Below are 23,768 nucleotides of genomic sequence, written 5' to 3'. Positions count from 1 at the left end.
GGAATAAGACATAAGGGAATAAAGCTTATAGCTATTTCCATGGAAACATATGATGGCTCTCTTTGGTATTATATAACCAACAAATTAAATAAAGTCAAATATATTGGAAAAAAAAAAAAACAAGAGACCTGGGGTCTTAGGAAAACTATTACATAAAGCCAGTATTCTGGAAGATCCCAAACCAAAAGATGAAAAGAAATCAGGGAAGGAAGAAATAAATCTCCAGCAATCACATTTCAATGAACTGTGGTACAATAAAAAGAATAGTGGCCCAGGACATAGCAAACATAATTCTGTTTCTGAAGCTAAAGTGTTATATCACTTTGGCAAATTTGTGCTCCATTTTTATGTTCTGCTATTCCTTCAACATGTATCTCTTCAGAATAAGGTAAGGGTATACTATTCCATATAAGCATCATAAACTTGCCACATGGAGTTATAAATATTTCTATATCCCCACCAAAATAGCAATTATTAGAGAGTAGAAATTATAGGAAATGCAAGGAAAAACAGAGTAACACTAGTAATACAATACTTTAACACACCATTTTCAGAATAAGACAGGTCAAGAGGACAAAATAAAAGTAAAGATAAAGAAGACCTAAACAACACAATCGTCTGAAAATCTATTAGTTATTCTGAGCATATGTCTATAGCTAAGCTCCTAGTTCTTCCACCTCTTGCCTTCAAACTTGTTCTTAGTCTTTTCTGCTTCATTTCATCTTCTAAAATGGCTCGGGCTAAAATCCTTGCAGTCATCCTTGACTCCTCTCTTCTCATATTCCATGTCCCCAGCAGTAAATTCCATTGGCCATAATTTTCATATGTCCAAATTTGGGCCACTGCTCACCACTTCCTCTCCTACTTCCTTGGGTCTAAGTCATCATCACCTCTAACCTGAGTTATTGCAATAGCCTCCTAAATGGTCTATCCCTGCCCCTCTAGTCTAATTTCAATACAGCTACCAGAGTGAGCCTTTTAAAACATGTCTCAGGTATTAGCATTCCTGTGCTCAAAACCTCCAATAGCTTCCTGTCTTACCCAGAGTTAAAGCCAAGTCCTCATGCAGACCTACTAAACCCAACATAATCTGATTCCTCATTACTTCCTTGACCTACTTTCCCACCACCTTCCCTCAATTACTCTACTCAAAGCTAGGGATTTTCAAACTGTTTGGTCTTGGAAACTCTTTAAATGCTTAAAATTTGGGGGGATTGCAAGGAGCTTTTGTTTATCTGGGTTAGATCTATCATATTAGAGATTAAAATTGAGAAATTAAACATATTAATTTTAACCTAACAAAACATGTTTACATAATATATTTTTATGAAATTTAATGTATCTTCCAAAAGAAAATAATTTAGTGAGAATGGTATTGTTTTACATTTTTGAAAATCTCTTTAGTGCCTGACCTAATACAGAAGACTGCTGGATATCTCCACTTCTGCATTAATTTGTTACTGTATATCTTTTTGGGTGAAGTATGTGAGGTATACGAAGAAAATATTCTGGAGATATGTAGTTGGAAAAGGGAGGTGTGTTTAAATAGAATTTTCAGGTAATCGTGTATATCATCCTTTACTATTATACAAAACTCACCCAGTGGTTGTTTTCTTACATGTTAGCTGAAATATGAAATCTGAAACCTTACTGATGAACTTTTCATATCCTGTTAATGTTAATATCCACTGGTCAACCTTATACTTTGAATGGATCTTCCATCCAAAGTATACATGCATGGATTTCGTAACATCATGCATTGGTCATTTGGAAAATATGGTTTCACTGAGTTATGCAGATTTCCCAATGTTGGCACATTTATTATGCAACATCAAAAATTTATAATACTTGACATCATCATAATCCTAACTTAAAAATCTGTATTAATTACTAGGAAGCTGTCAAGATCCATGGTGGCAGACACAAGTTTTCCAAAATTCAAATTTACATTTGAAAGCCTGAATTTTATCACTGTCAACAAATGCTATTAGTTGTCTTCCTTGAAGTGGCAGGCTCCCTTAGTTCATTTTTGAGAAAATGTCTGCCAGATACCAAATCTGAATAATCACAGTTTGCCTGTTAGTCATTCTTTTAAGTAAAAAAGGTGACCCATAAAAAAAGTAAATAATTCAACTGACAGCTCAATTTTACAAGTGCTTTTTCTAGAGACAACCAAGTACTTTGATGTAAAGCAGAACTGCTTTATTCATACTTCCCATTTCTCATACAGAATATTAAAAATATATGTACTCACAGATTGGAATTTGATAAAATTAACACATTTTACTGCTTCATCAAGAACACTCTTAGTGAGTCTGGCATCTCTGCCTTGCCCCAATGTGTGGTCATTGCCTTAATTTGTGCCAAGCTGCCAGCAGTTTTACTTTTACTCACTGTTGTATTTGCACTGCCAGTGCAAATATCAACTCAGTGAAAAAGGCAAATAGAGTTAGTATTATTATGAAAATACTTTGGATCTTAGATCCTGTGAATGTATCGTGGGGATGCCAAAGATCCAAGGATCAATTTGACAACTGCTGCACTAAACTCTCTATTGCTTTTGTACAGTTAAATTTGCAGCTTCCTTTGCCAGGAAAGAATTTCTTTTGCCCAATTATCCATATGGTACCTTTCAGTGAGGTTTTCCCTGATCATCCTATATAAAATAATACCTCCACTCACCCGCTGGATCCCCCATCCTCTGTCACACTCCACTTCCCGCTTTCCCTTTACTCTACTCAATCTTTCTACAGAGAAATTATCACTTGCTATTTATTTTCCATTTCCCCCAACTAGCACAGAAATTTCTAAGGAAAATGCTGTTATTGCCACCTCCTAGAATCATCCTTTATACAAGGTAGATGCTCAATAAATCTTAGTTGAGGAATTAATCTAACTCATAATCTAGCATTTGATTCCAGGATTTTGGTTTGCTTAGATTGCTTTTTTGGTTACTTATATCTTATTTCCCAAACAGAATATAAACTCCAAGACCAGAGGCTAATCTACATTCCATGTAGTCTCCAAAGCTTCTGGCACTTGTCTTGGACATACTATGTGTATTCTCTTCCCTAGGGAATATTTGTAGTCCCATAGTCAACTCTGTTCATAGCCAGTACACATGTGGAGGAGCAGAAAATTGGCAAAACTTTTTTACCTATTTCTTTCTGGTTTGCAACAATTTCTACTGTAGAAACACTGTAATTGGTATATAACAATGATGACCTCAGCTCAGTGGCTCTGTGTTTCCTAACCAAAAATGTGGGAAACAAAAAAAAAAATTGCCATTCTGATGTTTTCTGGTTGGTCTTAACCAGAAGGTTCTTGGTTTAACATGCAAAGGTTTATTTTTTAAATGAGCACACTTGACTCTGTGCAGCCAAGACCTTTAAACATATTCTAATTCTTTGACTTAATCTTGCATTTCTGGGAAGCTAACTTAAGAATATGTTCTGCAGCACTGAAAAAAATGCTTACATGTTTATCAAAACATTATTATAAAAGTTGGACCATCAAACTAGGGGAATAATTAAGCAAACAGTTGCATATCCATTCAATCAAATTATGTAATCATTAAAAATGATGGCTATAAAGACTGTGTAAAATAACAGAACTAGGCAGATGACATCCTTTAAGTGAAAAACTATAAAACTTAATATTCAATGTGATTAAACTGTATTTCAAAAAAGTATTTGTAAAGAATAAAAATAAGAATAAAATATACAAATTGTTAACAATGGCAAAAGAGAGGAGGAAGATGGGAAGCTCAGATGAACAGAACAGATCCAATAACAAAAACAACTATATGAACTAATAGACACTAATGTATTATGTCTTATTCCAATTACTAACTCGATATATCCAAAACAGTCTTAGAACTATTTAGAGTTGGTCGGGACTTGACATATCATGTAGTTTAATCTCCTTCTTTTAAAAAAGAAGAAGAAACTAAAGATGATAGAGAAAAAAATACTTGCTTAAAATCTCCCAGGAAGTTAATGGCAATGCTGGAGTGGAACCACGGACATGTGGACATGATGTGTGATTCTGAGGAAGTAACTTCTTCACATCTTTGCACTATGGCTTCTTCATTTGCAAAACAGATAGTAGTATTTACCTAAGTGGCTACTGCCAAGGTAAAATGAAATAACAGGATGGGACCACTATAGTGCTGCCTGCATGGTATTCAATAAACATTAGCTCTTTCCCTTCTGATTCTAGAGAACAGTTTGTTACTATGCTGCTGCACAGGAGGTAGTAGGGGAGAGCAGGTTGGGGAGGGCTGGAAAGAGAAAGGAAGAGAGGAAAGCAGCCAAGGGACCCTGATAGCAAAACAGTACTTGTGATCCTCATGGTTCTGGGACCCTGCATAGATGTTATAGCAGAAAAGACAGACAAAGGGAGTCCTGTCCTAAGACTAAAGACGGCCACTCAAGACTGAAGAGGACAACCCAGGCCATCCTCCTATCTCCCCTTGCCTTGCTTTTTTGTGCTCATTCTCATGCTGATAATTACTATAAAGTTCTTCTAGTGCTTTCCACTTCACGGAGAGTAATTTGGGCAATATTTGGGACCAGCTGCTTTAGGGGATATGCACATTAGCAGCAATTTCTAGCTTTTTAACCTAGTTCAAAGAAATGCCATTTCTTCACATGTTAGCTTTTAATCATTCTGGGAACCTTCAATTCTGCTCCAACTCTGGTAATGTGCAGGATATCTAAGTGAGGAAAGGGCAAGTATATCTTATTTAAAACAATGGATGTACAGTAGTTATTTTAGTGTCTTTGAAATAAAAAGTATGTCTAGAAACCAAATTAGCCTGTCAGGAGGTGGTTCAAAGTGCTATGCCTTTAAGGTTGGAGAAATTGTATCTTTCATCACAAATTCATCTGAGCAACTGATCTTCTTGATTTGCAACAGTTGACTGATTTCAGATTCAGTTTTCTAGTTTTTCTGTCTGCCTATAGATCTGGCATATTCTGCTGATAACATGGTCTAACTTAGCATTTATTCTATTTACTTAGTTTGACATCAAGTCCACGATTTATAAGATTCTCTAGCACTGGAAGAGCAAAGCAATATGGCTCAAGAAAAGCATGGATTTTCCCAGATAAATTGTCCCCTGATGTTTCAAATTCATTTCTTTCACGCTGATCCCACCTGACATTACCTTAAATCAGAGTCTCATCATCTTTTGCCTTAATCACTGAAACGGTCAACTAGCTGGTTTCCCTCCTTCTAACTCACTTGCACTAATCATTATCTCTATCCCTTACGTGACAGGTCATAGAGAGCTGTCTACAACACATATAGGATCACATCAGTCCTTTGGTTAAAATCCTTCAATGGTCTCTTCTTATCTTCTGGGTCAAGTCCCCTTGAGCAGGCTTTGTTTATTATCCTATCCTTATTATCTGATTTTAGTTTTCTGACATATGCCTTTTTTACCTTGTGTCTTGTACCTGTGAAATCCCCTCAAATATGCCTCCCCAGCACTTCCTCAGGTGGCTATCAATTCTAGGTGTCCTTCAGTAAATGACACAAATCCCAAGAAGCCCTCCCCAACTTCCCTCTTTTCACTGATTCAATCTGAATGATATTTTGAACTTAATTTATTTGTGGGTAACTCTTAAATATTTTGTTCTATTTTTGACAGCTATTTTACAAGTGCTTATGTAACATGTAACTTACAAGTATTTATGTAAGACACATAAACTGAAAATTTTCATATGACCCATGAAAGACCACCTTATTTATCATCATAGGGAAAACACACATCATCTAATAGCTAATCCAAATAAAACCTGATGAAGTGACTTACTCTTCCTAGACCTCAATGTTCTTGTTTAAAAAATCACAGCCATCAAGCGAGGATGACTTAATAACTCACATTTTTTGGAGAGTTTAGTAGGTGCCAGCCATTGTTCTAATATACAAACTCATTTAACTTCTTACAACACTGTAAGTAGGAACGATTAATGCCTCCAATTTATAGATGACGAAACTAAGGCTAATAGAGGTTAAATAATTTGTTTAGTCACACAGCTAGTAAATCTCTAAAAAGCCCTTCCATTTTGAAAGTTCTATGAGAATTCTATGGTTCTAAAAATACTCAAATCTAAACTGAATGCAGAAGAAAGTCAAATCAGTAACAACTGTTTCTACTTCATATTCTATTTACCTATATCTCATCTCCTCTAATAAAATTATATTCCCTGTTATACCTAGCATACTGGCCAATACACATATGAACTCAATATTTTCTAATAAATTAGTGAAACTTCAATTTTTAGCATCATATATTACACTAAAAGCCAGGTACAGATCAAAAGACATTACTGGGAAAGATAAGATAAAGAAAATCCAACTACTCCTCAATGTTAATGTGGAAAGTAAAATTAACATTGTTTAAAGATTTTGATGGAGTTGGGGGTTAGCTTCTGCCAAGTTAATTAAGATGAGAATATTATTTCATTTGACATATGTTAACATGATTTTGAAAACAAAGACATGCATAAACAAATGAAAAAACAAAGTGTGGTGATACACTGTCACTAAAATGTACAAGTAACTAGATAAGTGTTGTCAGTCCCTATCCACATAGGCTTCCAGGTGGTATAAAGCAGAAAAAGGTCATGGACAGCTAGAGCAAGAGTAGGAAGAAGAAATAGAGAAACTTGCATGTACTCAAAATATCCTTGGGGGGGGAGGGGATCCTACCCAGTGTCCCTAGATGGCTTTCTCCTTCTATTTTACTTCCATGAATGTTAAATTTCCCAGGAATATCTCAATTGGCATAGTTGACTGCATAACTATATAATATATACAGGTGGCTCTACTCAATTATGAATGATTTTCCCTGTGAGAGCTACTATATTTCATTTTCCATGGATGAACAGCTGGCTATGACTGGCCTGGAAAACTGACTTCTGATGTTCAGATGTATAGTGACTAGCTATTGGTGCTTTGAAAGGTCTATCTTCCCACTCTCATTCCCTCTCATTCTACCCCAAACACACATTTCAAACTCATCCCACCTCAGCTGCTAGGGTAAAAATGGGCCCTGGAGTTTCTGGTCAATTTCACCATGCATTTCCAAAATCACTGATGGAAACCTCTCATATGAGAATCACACATCACAATTCTCAAATTACTTTAACATTCACTAACTCAATCTTATTCACAATTATCTCAGACTTATTTACCTAATGGGTATCTCTAAAACTTGTTTGAGGCATAGAGAAGTGTGGTACAGTAGAAAGAGCATAGATTTTGAAGTTAGAAACCCATGGAGATAGGTTCAAGTCCTTACAAATCATTTAATCCCTTTGAGCTATGGGTTATTATGAGGTTTGAGAAAGTTTGATGATGTGGATATGATAAGCGCTGTGTCTGAGATGACCTAAGGACTTTACTTCTTATCCCTTCTGGTAAACTTCCTGGCCTCAGTTTCTTCATATGTAAAACAAGGTTAAATATAGTAGTTCCCCTTTATCCACAGTTTTGTCTTCCATGGTTTCAGCTACAAGCAAATGATCCTCCTGATGTACGGTCAGAAAATCAACTATGTAACACTATATCACAACGTCCATCTCATCGTGTATGCATTTTATCATCTCGCATCATCACAAGATGAGTGAGTGCAGAACAACAAGATACTTAGAGAGACAGAGACCACATTCATATAAGTTTTATTACAGTATGGAGTTATAAGTGTTCTATTTCACTAGTCCTGTTAATCTTTTACTGTGTCTAACCTATAAATTAAACTTTACCATAGATATGTATGTACAGGAAAAATCATAGTATATATAGGGTTCAGTATCACCTGGGGTTTCAGGCATCTACTGGGAATCTTGGAACATATTCTTTGAGGATAAGTGGGGGACGATTGTACTATAAACCCTACAGGGGCAGTTGGGAGATTCACTGAGATAATGTATCAAAGTGCTGGCTGTATTTGGAACCTTATATGGGGCACTGTAAAGGTTAACTTCCTTTCTTATTAGAATGGTGCTCATTAAACATTCTTCTAAACGACATTATAAAAGGTTTAATGTAGTACTAAAATAGCAGATACACAGAAAGGTAAGCATTTTTGTTGGGACGCCTGGGTGGCTCAGCAGTTAAGCATTTACCTTCGGCCCAGGGCATGATCCTAGGGTACTGGGATAGAGTCCCACATTGGGCTCCCTGCATAGAGCCTGCTTCTCCCTCTGCCTATGTCTCTACCTCTCTCTCTCTGCGTCTCTCATAAATAAATAAAATCTTAAAAAAAAAAGGTAAGCATTTTTGTGATCTACATTCTTTTCCATGGAAAGTTACAAATAAGACTGTTTTAAAGTATACTCTATTGACCATGGGTACATGGGCAAATTAAGCTCTAAGGCCACCCTCCATGTTTCTACACAGCTGATACCATATGATCCCTACTGGTCTGAATGAGGAAAAACTATTCTTGGGAAAAAGGTGGAATACATTTATCTGGTGAAACTTCCCTGAGGAAGATACTTGGGTGTATTGCAATCTGGACAATGTGATTAAAAAAAATTGTAAAAGCATGTTCCAAATCTTGTATTTACCATCCCTTTAGTGGCAAAGATAAAAAAACCACACTACCAGAAAATCCCTTCTCCAACATGGCCATTATGTTCTGAAGTTTGTTTCAACTTGTGCTGAGACTTGATAAGGGGTATCATTAAACATCTACTCTAACCTTTTTAAATATATAAAAAGAGACACAATGTAATCCCTTATCTTCAAGAAGCTAGACTAGTGGAGTCCCCTCTTAAGGGAAGTATAAGTGCCACTCCATCCTGCACTTGTTAGACCATTCCTGACGTGTTGAGTTCACTCTGGGCACAACACTGTAAGCTAAAATCAGTCAAGAACCGAGACCAAGCTGATGAAGGGCTCAGAAACTATCCAATTTCAGATATATCTGAAGAAAAAAGGCCCAGAGGAAAAGAGTATCAAGAGCTATCTGAAAAAGGTTTCAGGTGAATTAAGAAACAAAATTAGAGCCAAGAGATAGATAATGGGGGAAAGCAGATTTTAGCTCAAAATTTAAAAAAGAACATTTTTGGTCATTAGAGCTATCACAAATGGAAAAGGCTCACCTCTGGGAAGTTACGATCTCCCCATCTCTGGAAGAACTGAGGTAAGGGCTAGATGCATAATTACAGGGGATGCTCTCAAAGGGAGCCCTCAATCAGGTGGAAGTTGAATTTGATGACTTCTGAAGTTCACTCTAACCCTGAGATCCTAGGCTTCTATGACTTTTTACTCCCTGACACTTCATATTTAATATTTTTTTATTTTTTATTTTTATAAATTTATTTATTATTGGTGTTCAATTTGGCAACATAAAGAATAACACCCAGTGCTCATCCCGACAAGTGCCCACCTCAGTGCCCGTTACCCAGTCACCCCCACCCCCCGCCAACCTCCCCTTCCACCACCCCAGTTCATTTCCCAGAGTTAGGAGAACTGAAACTAACCAAAGCAACTTTGAGATAGAAGAGAACATGGCAAAGAGTGACTCTGAAGCCTTTACATATTGGGAAGATAAGCTCAGGTTGGTAGGTACAAGTATCCCCAAAATCTGATTTCACTTGAAACTTTAAATTTCTCATTTATAGTAAATGCTTATAGATTATCTTCCTTGAAGTTACCAGCTCACTTAATTTTGAAGGAAGAGTCTGTCAAATATCCAAGTCAGTTGTTCTTTTAATTAGAGATGATGTTCCATGAAAAAGTGGCTACTTGAGCTTGCAACTCAAACAATCCCACAAGTGCCTTTTCCTGAGGCAACCATTCTACTCGGATATCTTAAAGATGGAGAAACTGAACTCACAGAGGTTGCCAAAGCACACACAGCTACAGCAAAGATTTGAACCTAGATCTTTTTTGATTTTCAAAGTTCATGCTCTTTCCACTCTTTTACCCTAAAACTGATAAACAAGAGTGTATCCCCCAAATAAAGGGTAGAAGATAATGAACCTATAACATGCCTAGTTATAATAATGAAGGGTATCAGGGTATTACTGATTTCTAGGTTTCTCCAATAATCCTTAGTTAGGAGTCTTAGTTACTCAAAAGGATTCATTATCAAATCTCTCCTCTCTCTAGCAACAACACAGTATATGGGATTGGAAACTGATCTGTAAAATGTAAGTAAGTGCAGCTTGTGTGTGTGTGGGTATGTATGTGTCTATATGACATAGAACATGAACAATGGAAAAGAAAAAGGAACAGGGGGAAACCCATTTGGTTTATCAGTTTCCTGGACTGGGATCTTGTTTTCATTCACAGCAGTATATCATTGGCCTTGGCATAGTTACTTAGAGGATGTGTTCTTTATTAGCTTTGCTCAACTTGGCTGGGTTCATTCAGCAATGTGCTTCCAGCTGGGTTGATGCCAAGGCTGAAACTCCAGTCCTCTAAATTCAAGTTCACTTAATAAAGCATGGGTTTCCTTTTGCTCTGATCTAGCCCAATTAACACTTTCAGTTCTCCAGATCTAACTCTTCTCTCCCTTCTGACTCTAATTCCTACAGCATGAAGAGAAAACCTCTGCAACTATAAAGACATTTCATGTGTTCTTGGGGATTTTTTAGGCTGATAAATCTATAGAGAGTGAGGAAAAGAGAGGATAACAAAATCATACATGATGGGACCACAAGCCAAATTTAAGAACCTTCTACTACTGACATTCAAAGGAGTGACTGACCTTAGCTATCTAGGACGATAGGTAAGAGGATTTGGGACCAGTTTCTTCAAGTGTAGGGCTATTTGCTTTCAGAAGAAGATCTGCAAACTGGTCTCATGAAACTCACAGCCCTCCGAGAGGCAGTGTGAGAGCACACTATGATGAACCACACGCTGGTCAGCCATGAGCACATTCCAGCTGTCTTTAGAGTAAAACAATGAATCCCAAAAGCTTATAGTCAAACTCCTGATTTCTTGCTGTAGCACCCTCAAAATCTGTTTTTTTTCTTTGCTCTGTTGAAGAGTTTGCCAAGTTTTCCTCATCTTTTTTGATACACTTGAATGTTTATGTTTTTTTCCTACTTAGTAAGTCATTATTGAGATTATAACTGTAATATTTTCTCAAAAAATCATAGATTTAATTAAGGAAGAGAATGTAGTTACATGGAGTTTATATTTTACTGTTTCCAGTATGGCTTTCTGAAAAACCACATACCTTATTTAAAATAGGGGACTTTGCAAGCTGATATGTATTGCTGGTGGCACACAGTAGGTGCTGTATGTAATAAAAGCTTGCCAAAGAAAACTACATGAGTCTAAGAATTCTGAAGACAACAGCAAGTGTGGCCAAATCTATGAACTGCCTAAGTCGCATCCCACTATTTTCAGGAGTTTGAGAGATGCCAGTTGTTTCATTACATGTGCCAAAAATTTGCTACCATTCTCAGGCATCTGTGGCCTTCACAGCCAAGGAATTGCGCAGAACCTACATGCAGCTTAAGGAAGCTAGAAGAGAGGCCTGGGACAGGATTTTTCTGTCCCTTAGCAGATAGAATCAAAGGGAGAACCCAGATCCCCCACTTCATAATCCAGTGTCATCAGGTCTCTTCCCCATTTACCTATTTTTATTTGTGTACCATAAGCATCCAATGAAGAGAAAACCAGTTGGGGATCCCTGGGTGGCGCAGCGGTTTGGCGCCTGCCTTTGGCCCAGGGCGTGATCCTGGAGACCTGGGATCGAGTCCCACATCAGGCTCCCGGTGCATGGAGCCTGCTTCTCCCTCTGCCTGTGTCTCTGCCTCTCTCTCTCTCTCTCTCTGTGACTATCATAAATAAATAAAAATTAAAAAAAAAACCAGTTATGGGAGTACTGGTTCACTGTACAAACCTTATCTCTTAAGTATATGTATTTTTTTCTAACCAAAATAGAGCATTTAAATGCTTCTGTGCATAGTTCCCTTTTCTTGGGATGTCCATGCATCTCAATTCGGATAGAAATAACATATAGTGGGCATCTATCATGTGCTACTTGGTGCTATACATTTGCATGCTCTTTCTCTTATTTCAATTACTCACTCAACCTGGGAAGTAGGCACTTCTCTATAACCTCCCCTGAGCCCAGCATTACTTAAAGGAGACTGCTCTACAACTGTCGGGCACATGGATGAATAAAAGCCAGAGCTCGTAGGTGTGAGTCGAGTACCAGGCCGAAGCTGGAATAATGACAGAGATTGTATGTGCATGCATGCAAATGTGTGGAGGGAGGAAATGATATATCAGAGAAGGCAAGGCCTAGAGATAGAATATCTGAGAGGGTAAAAAAAACAGCCAAACTGCTGAGAGGCTGTCCTCATTAAAGGTACCAAAGAATTTGTCTCACTTATTAATCAGTGTGCCTGCACCTTTTCTGACATGGTTTAGTGAACACACCTTCTCAGGGGACAAGCGGGGTATATCGGCTGTGAGAAGTTTCCTAGAGAGAGGACATTCTCTTGTTTGCTGTGGCTTAGTAGCAAAAGAAGTTGGGTGGAAGGCAGCTATAGAGCTGTACTAATGTTTCTGGAAATGAGTGCTCTTTCTTTCTTTTTTTTAGAGAGAGTGAGTGAGAGAGGAGGGGAAAGGAGAGAGGGAGAGAAAGAATTTTAAGCAGGTTCCATACTCAGCACAGAGCCTGACACAGGGCTCCATCCTGTGACCCTGAGGATCATGACCTGAGCTGCAATCAAGAGTTTATTTCATATGTTTATTGCTAGTGTGTACACATCTAAATGATCTTTCTATGTTGATCTTGTATCACAGGATCATCCTGAAATTACTTATCATCCTTGGAATTTATATAGTTATATGTACATTTGCAGTGTTCTTTGTATTTTTCATGTAGATCACTGTCTCACCTGAAAATGGAGAGTTGTCTTTTCTTTCCTTATGGTTCTTTCTGGAACATCCAGTCCTGTGTTGAATAGTAATGGAGGGACTGGACATGCTTGCCTTGGTCCCCACCCTAGGGGGCGATGTTTTCATCTCCATGTGTGGAAGCTATAGGTATTTTATACTTTTGTTTAACAAGCGGAAAATGTTCTCTCTTTCTCATTCCCTGAGATTTTTTGTCACAAATAGGTTTTGAATTGTGTCAAATGCTTTTTCTGTATTGACCGATGAGATTATGGATTTTCTTCTATAGCCTGTTAATAAAGGAGATTACATTGATTGATCTGAATATTGAACCAATCTTTCATCCTTACAATAAACCCCATTTGGTCACAGAAAAAAAAAAAAAAAGAGTTGGTCACTTAACTGACTGAGCTACCCAGGTGCCCCTTGCCACTCTTTTGGTCGTGAGGTTTCCCAAATTTAAATAACAAGACATTAATTTAAATAGATTTGAATCTGCTATTAAAATGAGAGTAGTACTCTCACTCTTGTAATTAAGTGATTAGTGGCTTTAGATGTTGATGAATAGAAATGGCATCAGAAATAGCACAATCTGGGATGCCTGGGTGGCTCAGTGGTTGAGTGTCTGCCTTCCACTCAGGGCGTGATCCTGGGGTCCTTGGATCGAGTCTGGCATCAGGTTCTTTGCATGGAGCCTGTTTCTCCCTCTGCCTGTGTCTCTGCCTCTCTCTCTGCCATGAATAAATAAAATCTTAAAAAAAAAAGAAATAACACAATCTAGTTCATGCAACAAATTATTACTGAATAACTACCATGTGCTAAGTGCTAGGGATATAAAGATGAAATTAATAAATTAGTTCCATATAACGAAGACTCCAGGAAGTAATGAATCCTAACTTCCTAGACAAAACAAAAAGAAGAATTTTATTTTTTTTTAAAACCTGAATTTTTTAAAATTTTTATTTATTTATGATAGTCACACACACACATACAGAGAGGCAGAGACATAGGCGGAGGGAGAAAGCAGGCTCCATGCACCGGGAGCCCGACGTGGGATTCAATCCCGGGTCTCCAGGATCGCGCCCTGGGCCAAAGGCAGGCGCCAAACCGCTGCGCCACCCAGGGACCCCCAAAAAGAAGAATTTTAGCTCTCTCAATGTGCATACTGAAAAACTGGCAATATTTTACATTATAGGGGTAACTACTTGTTATATAAATAAAATAGTTATGACAGGTGTTGAACTGTAAGAACTCATATTTTGGCTCTTTATTCAAAGAATATGCCCCTCCCCCAATCGTTTTTCCCTTTTTACCATAATGTCACTGCCTCAATTCTTTCACTGGAACATTATAACAGCTTGTGAACGGACATCTCTGCCTCCAACTTCTGGAAGCCATCTGTCGTCTCACTGCTACCAGAATGATTCTGGAACACAAATGTGACTTGTAACTCTACTAATTAAAGCCCATTCAATGGCTTTCACTGCTTTTAAGGCAAAGACTCTGATCTTTAAAATGGTCTAAAAGGGAAGCTGTATATTTCCTGTGCTACTTCTCCAGCCCTTCCTCATTCTATTCCTCTCTTTATACTCTGCAATCTAGTTTAAACATTTTTCAGTTCCCCAACACATTTTTAAAAAAAAAATCTTGGGCCTCCACTCCTCTGCTAGCTAGAATTTTTCCCACTGCTAGCTAGAATTTTTCCTCTACCTCCCCATTTCTTTCAATTTCAGCTTAGAAGTCACTTCCTTCAGAAGCCTCCTCTGACCTTCACCTTCTATCCTCCAAACTAGGTTATGGGCCCTTCTGTACTTTATTACTTCAAAGCTATAATTATCTACTTATCTATATGCTCCCCAATCTGTAAACTCTAAAGGGAGAAGCTCCATTGATTAGGCCAATTACTAGCACTCAGCTGTGATTTGATAGAACTTGAATGAATGGCTGGCTGGCTGAAGAAAATCAGCCTATCAGCTAACCTACATGCCATGACCTACAGATTAGCCTGGGTTGTGTTATTCTTGCCTCTATCCTACTTTCCCCCTGCATATAGTTTAGGGTTACAATTCAGCCAATTCTTTTTCTGACCCAGAATCCCAAAGTGACTAAAGTATAGTTTCCTATGTAGTTTTACAAGATGAAGAGGCCATCCATAAAGTATGGGAAATACTTTTTAAACGTTTTACAGAAACAATTGGAAGAGACAGTCTAAAGTTTTGTTTTTAAGCTCAAATTCTTACTCTCTAGACCAGGGAGTATATGGAGAGCAGCCGGACCCAGCTCTACGAAGTCACAAGACAGTGAAGTATAATCCAGAGACCAATATATTAATTTATAATAAAAATGTAAATGTGGAATAGCTTGTATCTCATGTTCTCTTCCTATTGTAAAATTGCACAGGAAGCTAAATCAAGACTATAATTTAGAACGGGCTTGCCCAGCTTGAAAGCAGTGTGAGGGGGAGTTAGGTGGATTGTTATGATGGTGAAAAGTCTAATTTAGCATTATAGTCATGCCAAGTGGACTAAACATTGTTTTTCAAAATTTATTTATTTATTTATTTTTTTTGTTTTTCAAAATTTAAAGAGTAAAGCTTGCCTCTGTTTCAGTTTTATGTTAAGTTACACACACACACACACACACACACAAGCAATGTTAAAAAAAAAAAAAAAAGCTTCTACCTTTTATAATCAACTACACCCTGGCTTAGTTGCAAGCCTGGTATTTGCTGCTTATGAGTGCTGGCTGGGCCCCAGGAGTTCAGGAACTCTAATAAGGATACTACTTCTTAGCAGAGGAGAAACAGCCAGCATGCAGGAATCCCTGAGAGAGGCAGAGCCCAAGGCCAGTGTGGACCTGGAACCAAGCAGGAGACAGTCACAGGAGACTTGTTACCCACCCATCACAGGGTGGGAGGGCCCTTAAGGGTCATCTAGTTCAAACTCTCACATTAGGAATCACTTGCTCAAAGATATAAGACAAGTTTGTGGCCCAGTTGGGATGAGACCCGATTTAAAAGCTCTTATCGTATACAACACCACTTTTTTTTTCTATTTTGTATCAGGAACTGGATGCCAAAATCCAGGATCTCATATGGAGCTTTGAAGAAAGCCTGAAAGAGAATGGGGAGGATACAGGGCATAAAGGCAGTATGACTCAAAACAGCCCCAACAGCTGGCCCTACTGGAAGATCTCCATGACTTCTCCCTCTAGACTCAGTTATCAAGAGAACTAGGTCACTTAATCCTCTGGACCTCACTTTTCTCATAAATAAAAGTATTTGAGAATAATTATACTACTGCAGAGTTACCAGAAATATAAATGAAATAATGCATGTAAAACAACATTAAATAAAATCGGTATTTCTTCCTACTCATTGTGAGCAAGAAACTATCTCATATTACTTTGAGGTTTTTTTTGTTTTTTGTTTTTTTTAACATTTACGCACTACTGACTAGAAGGTAGAAAGGGAAGAAGAGACAGTATGATTAGAAAGAGAACAGGCTTACACAGAGAGAACATCTTGTTTTGAGAAATGAATTGAGTAACCACATTTTTTCCACATTGGATCACTTGCTCCCTCGCCAGGACACTGAGGTGGCTAAAGTTCCGCTGTTACTGAAAGCTACACTACAGAACCTCCTGAGGGCATGAGGAGGGGGGCAAGGGAGTCACTGGAGGAGCCCTGGCTGCTGGAATGATGACCAAAGGACCCGCTGTGGAAATGCCTACAGAAGGTGGAAGAAGGTCTCTCTCCACCTTCTGAGCCTGGTCCTCCTGGTCACCTTCTGTTACAAATCGAAGCTATCCACAGACACACAGCAGAGGATGAAAACAGTCAGCAAACACCTCTGGAAGCATCAACCACAGAGTGAGTCATGCTTATCAGCATGGTATACAGTCAGAAAGGAATGCTCGCCCAGCAACTCCTGGGCACGAAGGCTCCCAGCATTTCTGGCTTTCGAGAACAGCCTAATTGCTCTAAGACATTTGCTGATCAAAATAAAAAATTCTCTATGCAAGAAAGTGAGAAAATCAACCTACTCACTGAACACAGCCTGGAGCACTGAGGGTTATCCTGTTTGTCTCAAGTAAACAAAAAATGACTCCGCTACCACCTCCGAGGCACGTCTCTTCTTGCTGCTTCCACAGAGATACCGCCTCACAGGGCTTGCAGAAGGACGGCAATGGATTTCTCATAGCAACCTCAGGGCACTTGTTTCTTGAAGCATAGAGAGGAATAGCACTTTCCTGAGGCAAGAATTGTGTCTCCCCACCTGCCTGCCCCCACCTCAAGGTCTCTCAACTTCAGTGCCACCCACCTAATTCCAGCAACCCTCACCTCTTCCTGTCCACTTAGCACGGCGCCATCCAATCTCCATAGCAGCCCAAGTGATTTATTTTTATTTATTTTTTAAAAATATTTTACTTATTTATTCATGAGAAACACAGAGAGGAGAGAGAGAGAGAGAGAGAGAGAGAGAGAGAGGGAGAGGCAGAGACACAGGCAGAGGGAAAAGCAGGCTCCATGCAGGGAGCCCGACATGGGACTCGATCCCAGGTCTCCAGGATCACGCCCGGGGTCAAAGGCGACGCTAAACCTCTGAGCCACCTGGGCTGCCCCCAAGTGATTTTTTAAATGACAGCTTTATTAATAGATACTTTACATACCATAAGATTCACCCCCTTTTAAGTGTATAATTCAGTGTTTTTAGTAGATACACAGAATGGCAAGTATCACCCTTATCTAATTTTAGAGCATATTTATCATCCCTGCACCTATCAAAGTCACTTCCCATTTCCTCTCTCCCTCAAGCTGCTGGCAACCACTAATTTACTTTTGTCTATTTTTGCCTCTTCTGGACAACCCATACAAATGCAATCATGCCATGTGTGGTCTTTTGTGATTGGCTTTTTTTTTTTTTAAATAAGGTTTTTCAAGGTATATCTGTGGGTGTAGCATATTGTAGGACTTTATTTCTTTTTATTGCTCAATAATATTTCATATGGATATACCACATTTTATTTGTCTGTTACATGATGGACACTTGCGCTACTTCGACTTTTTGGCTACTATGAATAATGCTGTTGTGAACATCCATGATATATTTTTCTGTGGAAAGATTTTCTATCTCTTGGGTGTATACCCATGAGTGGTATTCCTGGGTCACAGGTAACTCCATGTTTAACAATTTGAGTAACTTCCAAACTGTTTCTACAGTGGCTGTATCACTTTACAATCCCACTAGCCATGTATGAGTGCTCCAATTCCTCCAGATTCTTGCCAACACTTGTTACTGCCTTTTGGTGAGATCATACCCACAGGTGTGAAGTACTATCTCCTTGTGGCTTTGATCTGCATTTCCCTAATGGCTAATGACCTGGAGAATCTTTTCAAGTGCTTATTGGCCTTTTATACATCTTCTTTGGAGAAATTCTATTCAAACCCTTTGCTCATTTTTTTAACTGGGTAGTTTTTTTCATTGTTGAGTTGAATTCTGTATACAAGTACACGTGACTCTTTAAAAGTAAGTCAGATTTTGTCATTCCCTTACATAGTGCCCTTTAACAATTCCCACTATGTTTGGAATAAAATCTGAATTCTCACTCTGGCTTTCAGGGTCCTACTGGGTTTTGCTACTTTCCTCCTCACACAGTGCATTACAGTAGGAGTAGGCTTCTCTCTGCCCCTGAAACACATAAGCTCATTCATGCCTCAGCACCAGGGTGTATGTATGTCCCATCCCTGCTTGGAATGCTCTTTCTTGTTATTCAATTCAAATATCACCTTTTCAGACAAATGTTCCTGAAAAGAAACTCTATCTAACGAATCTCCCCCTCCCACCAAGAGAAAAAAGGAAACTTTTGGCCATGATGGATATGTTCATTATTTTGACTATGGTCATGGTTTCATGGATGTACACATATGCCAAAACCTTTCAAATGGCATACTTACAATATGTGCCATTTGTTTCACTTCAATTACACTTCAATAAAGCTGTTAAACAAAAACTCCCTTCACAATCACTCCTTCACTGCCACTACCTCACATACTTTAGTCCCAAGGAAAAACTGATCTTAAATCAGCTTATTTCTTGATTTCAGTGCTTATCAGCTATCTCATCCCTCTAGAACAGAAGTTCCAGGAGGGCAGAAATCTTTTTCATCTTTCTAACTGCTGTATCCTCAGCCTGGCTCACAATTAAGTGCCAATAAATATCAGGTGCCATGAATGAATGAAATTGACAGAGGTTTAGAAAAGAGACTGACAGACCACAGGAAGGGTGGCTTTCTATTCCCTCAGATTAACTAGTACTTTTAGACTTCAGGAATGAGATGCAGCTACCTCAAACTCTATCCTGGATGATGTCCAACTCTAATCATCATTAGAAATATAATTTACTATTTAACTATCCTGTGGTACTCTTCCAGTATTTCATATATACTCTTCCATTGGGAGTAGTTATTTTTATAATAATAGCATAATAATAATAATGTGGCATAATATATATTATATAATAATTATAAGAAATATAGCATATAACTATAATAATAACAGAATATAATAAAAACATTTGTTTAGCATTGGCTATCTGCCAAATAGTATGTAAGCATTTACCCACGTCATCTCATTTATTCCTCACAATAACTTTATGAAGCATGTGTTCTTTTACAGACAAGGAATTTGAGGTTTAAAGAGGGTGCCCAAAGCCACACAGCTGGTGAAGAAAAGGCAGAGCTGGGACTCAAACCTAGGTCTCAAAACTCACGCTTTTCCCACTGTGCTACAATGCTTCTCAAGTGTTCTGACGACATGGTGATACTTCAGCTCATATACAAAGCTGAGACCCAAGACAGAAGTGCACCCTGAGACAATACTACGCAAACTCTGAAACAGGCCAGGAACCAAAGTCACAGAGAGGAAAGGCTGGGTGCCTGAGAATAAACCAGGATCTCTAGAGCAAAGAACGTTTACTTTATCCCAAACTCCACGTCTAGCTTCCTTTGATATTTAATTCTTATTGTTTCTAATTACTCTCTGGTAGACCTTGGTTTTTACCTCAGTTGCTTACTGGTGAGGTTTACTGAAGAGATGCTGACTATGGGAGATCCAGACAATCCCCCTTCCCGACTTGGGTCCTGATTTCAAGAGCTCACAGATGAGCCTTTACCTTTCGTGCCAGGCGGCTGTAGGTTGTCTCCAGTCAAGGAGCACCAGCCCACAGGGAAGATGTCCCGGGAGTCGAAGCGGCACCAGTAGTCAAAGGCCCCTCGCCACCCGTCAAAAGTGACAAGCACCTCTGAGCCCCGCACCTCCCCAATAGTGGCTGGGCAAATGAAATGAGGGTTCTTCCTGTCCACAGCTTCTAGCTTCATTCCCATTTTGAAGAAGTTGTGGGAAGGCGATGGTGGTTCCTAGATGAGAAACAGAAATATGCAAACCTAGAGGCAAAGACAGAGGCTGTGTACGCCAAAAGACTGTCACCATATTTGGATGATGACAAAGTGACTGGCTGCTCTTGAAGACTGATCACGAAGGTTTAGTTTTAGTTTTAAAATTTAAAGTTTGGAATTTCAAAGGGTACCAAAGTATTACTTAAGTCCTAACATTTTACCACTTTTGATTCAGACTTTTAAGAAATAAAAGGTAACCGATAAAGTTCAATCCCTTTTGTGCCCATGCCTCATGCATGTTTTCCGATTTAACTATATATACATACATATATATATACACACACACATCCACTTACACACTTTAAAATTTCATATAAATGATATTATACTGTACATATTCTACAACTTTTTTTGGTGGTAACATTATGTTTTTGAAATTTATCTCTGTTGATAAATGCTAAGTGCTAACAGTATTCCATTATATGTATATATCACTATTAATTCATTCTCTTCTGATGGACATTTAAGATTCTTTCTAATTGTTCACTATTTCAAGATTTTTAATGACCATTCTTGTACTTGTTCCTCTACACACATGGGGAGGGTTACTGTAGGAGCAGAATTGCTGGGTTATAGGACTGATATATACATTTTACACTTTATTAAAATATTGTCAAATTGCCCTCTTAAGTGGTTTTAACATCGCACACTTTCTCCAGCAGTGTGAATTTGCAATGTAGTTCCAAAGATAAAGTTCCCAAAAAGTACTATACACTCTATTCTTTCCCTAGACTTAGACTCTGATCCTGCACCAATAACACTGTCTTACAAAATGGGTATCTGGGAGAAAAAGTCCCCTACTTTGTCATTTTTTGTATGGCTTTGGCTATTATTGATCTTTCACATGAATTTCTTATGATCTTTCATATAAGAGCTGATTTCAAAAAATAAGCTTTTTAAGTCCATAGAAAACCCCTATTTGGATATTTTGACTGGAATCCTAATGAATTTATAGATTTAGGAAGAAACCTTTGTAAAACTAATATTTAGCATTCTCATCCATGAACATGACAGTATTTTCCATTTACTAAGTATTCTTTAATGTAGATTTCTTCTTTAATATGAATTTAAACATTTTCTCCACCAATATCTCATGCTTTTTACTGACATTTTTCTAGGCATATTACAATTTTATTGCTTTCTTCTAAAATTTTTTTTCTAAAATTTTTATTTTCAACCACTTGTTGCTGTTAAATAACAATGCAACTGATTTTTAAAAACTCATCAGCCAATTTAGTACTGAGTAGCTTATGCTGATATATCAATTTCCTCATCTACCTGATTTATCAATTAATGAGAGATCTGTACCAATATATCCCGTAGCAATTGTAGATTTTCCAATTTGTCCAAATTCTGTCAAATTTTGCTTTCATATCTGAGGCACTGTTTTTCAGAAGCATGTATTTTTTTAATTAGATGGCAGCCTCTTTAGAATGTCTTTCACTAGCAAAGTCTCCTTTGCCTAATGTCAGTATGGTTAGGACTGGCTTCATTTTGATGAAGATTTTCCTGGTATTTTCTTTTCCTTCCAACATTTTGGTATCATATTTTAGCAGTGTCTCTTGTAAATAGCATGTAGCTAGATTTAAGAACAATCTAATGTATTCTGAACTGATGAGTTTAAGCTCATTTTTTATAACTGATGTATTTAAATTTATTACAATTATCATATTGCCTAGATTTCTATGTAACGTGATTTTTCCAGGTTCCTTTACAATCAATTGAATTTTCTTTCCTTTCCACCTCTCCATTGGTTCAGATGTTAATCATTTTCTTTATAGTTCTTTCAGTGGATCCCCTTAAGATTGTAACTGTATAGTTGACATAATTAAATCTAAGCTCATCTTTATGTACAGTCCCAAACAATATAAAGACTTTAGACTATTTTACCTACTCCTGAGTTAATAGGTGTTTGATAATTTAGTTCCACACTGTTATTATATTTAGTTTATATAGTTACAGGCAATGCTTGATTAGGTTTACCCACATGTTAAGCAATCTTTCCTCACCACTACTTCTTCCATTCTTACTTTCTGAGCTCACTCACCTACTTCCTGAAATATATTTTGTTGTTCTTTCTGCATCTATGTTAGCAGTTACTCGTATTAGTTTGTTTGGAAATGTTTTGATTTTACATTCATTTTGAAATAACATAGGTAGATATAAAATTGTAGGTAGACAGTAATTTTTTCTCAGTACTTGGAAAATACTGTTCTAATATCTTTTGGCTTGTACTGCTGTCAGGAGATGCACTGCCAGCCGACCAGGAATCCTCTGGAAGGTGTTCTGTGTGATTATTTGCTCAGATCTTTTCTTCGGGCTTCAGTCATTTTGTGATGTTTTAAAACATACTCGTGCTTAATACACACTCTGGAGAATTCTGTCAATACCTTCTTGAATATGACTCTTCCCTATCTTTCTTACTAATCTTTCTGAAGTTCATGTTCAGCATATATTGGACCTTCTACTATTCTGTCTTTTCTCTTTAATATTTTCCATCTCTTTATCTCTCTGCACTGCATTCTGGAGAAAATCGTTACACATGTCTTTCAGTTAATTCTTCACAGAAGTCCTAGTTTCTTATATTCCTACTCATTAATTTGTTCTTTTTTTTATTATTTTTTTTTATTATTATTTTTTTTAATTTGTTCTTTTAATCATTAAGTTCATTTCTAGATATTCAATTTGCTTGTTTTCAAATACTTTTGGAAATAGGGCTTTGTATTTCTCTCAATTTTTAAATTCCCTCTTTTCATTCTTTATTTTTAAATACTGAATTTATAATCTCTATCTGATATCTCTATTATCTGAAAGTCCTTGGGTTTATAGCCTTACTGCTTGTTGGGCCTACTGATGTCCCATTGTGTTGGATCTGTTTCAAGAGTTTTTGAGGGCTCTGGAATTCTGAAATGAACTCTCATTTTCAGGGGTGTCTCACTTTTGGGACTTCTAGGACATTGGGTTGAAAGCAACCAAACCATGTAGAGAGGCTTTGGGTTTGCTTCTGTAGGCACTCAGAAATATCTCCATACACCTCTGAAGTTCCCAGACAACACAGGCACTATATCTGAACCATGGACCGGCATGGGCGAAGACCGCTTTATTGGAGAAAGTGACTCCATTTTCACTCCTCCCTAGAACCCCAGTGGAGACTTCCCTTGCCAGTGTTAACAGTCCTTCCACTAAGTAGTTACCAGCTGAGGGACCTGATCTGGTGGTCTACATGGTAGTCTCAGGCCTGTTTCCCTGCCTTGCATGGGCCCAAGTGCTCATCTATCCTACTATGGCTGTTAAAAGACTAGATCCTTAGAAAGTAAGACTGGCAATGCCCCTTAAGGCATCTACAGATGTACTACATACATTTAACTCTGGTTCTCCTTCATTCTGGCCTCTGGAGAGTTTTCTACCTTTCTGATAGCTTGATAAAGCAT

The 23,768-nt window shown here is 37.9% G+C and overlaps 1 protein-coding gene across 16 annotated transcripts in view; it reads right to left on the bottom strand.

Annotated features, from left to right (window-relative positions):
• The window catches only part of SCMH1 (Scm polycomb group protein homolog 1), a 177,595-nt gene that overhangs the window by 60,267 nt on the left and 93,560 nt on the right, over positions 1–23,768 (bottom strand). For all 16 annotated transcript variants that reach the window (XM_038557705.1, XM_038557703.1, XM_038557714.1 and 13 more), the window contains one exon: positions 20,055–20,298. In XM_038557705.1, the coding sequence (XP_038413633.1) occupies positions 20,055–20,298 (244 nt within the window). The remainder of the gene's footprint in view (positions 1–20,054; positions 20,299–23,768) is intronic.

Source organism: Canis lupus, chromosome 15 (assembly GCF_011100685.1).
Source record: "Canis lupus familiaris isolate Mischka breed German Shepherd chromosome 15, alternate assembly UU_Cfam_GSD_1.0, whole genome shotgun sequence".
In the NCBI taxonomy this organism is placed as follows: Eukaryota; Metazoa; Chordata; class Mammalia; order Carnivora; family Canidae; genus Canis; species Canis lupus.
This window is presented reverse-complemented; position numbering and strand designations above follow the sequence as displayed.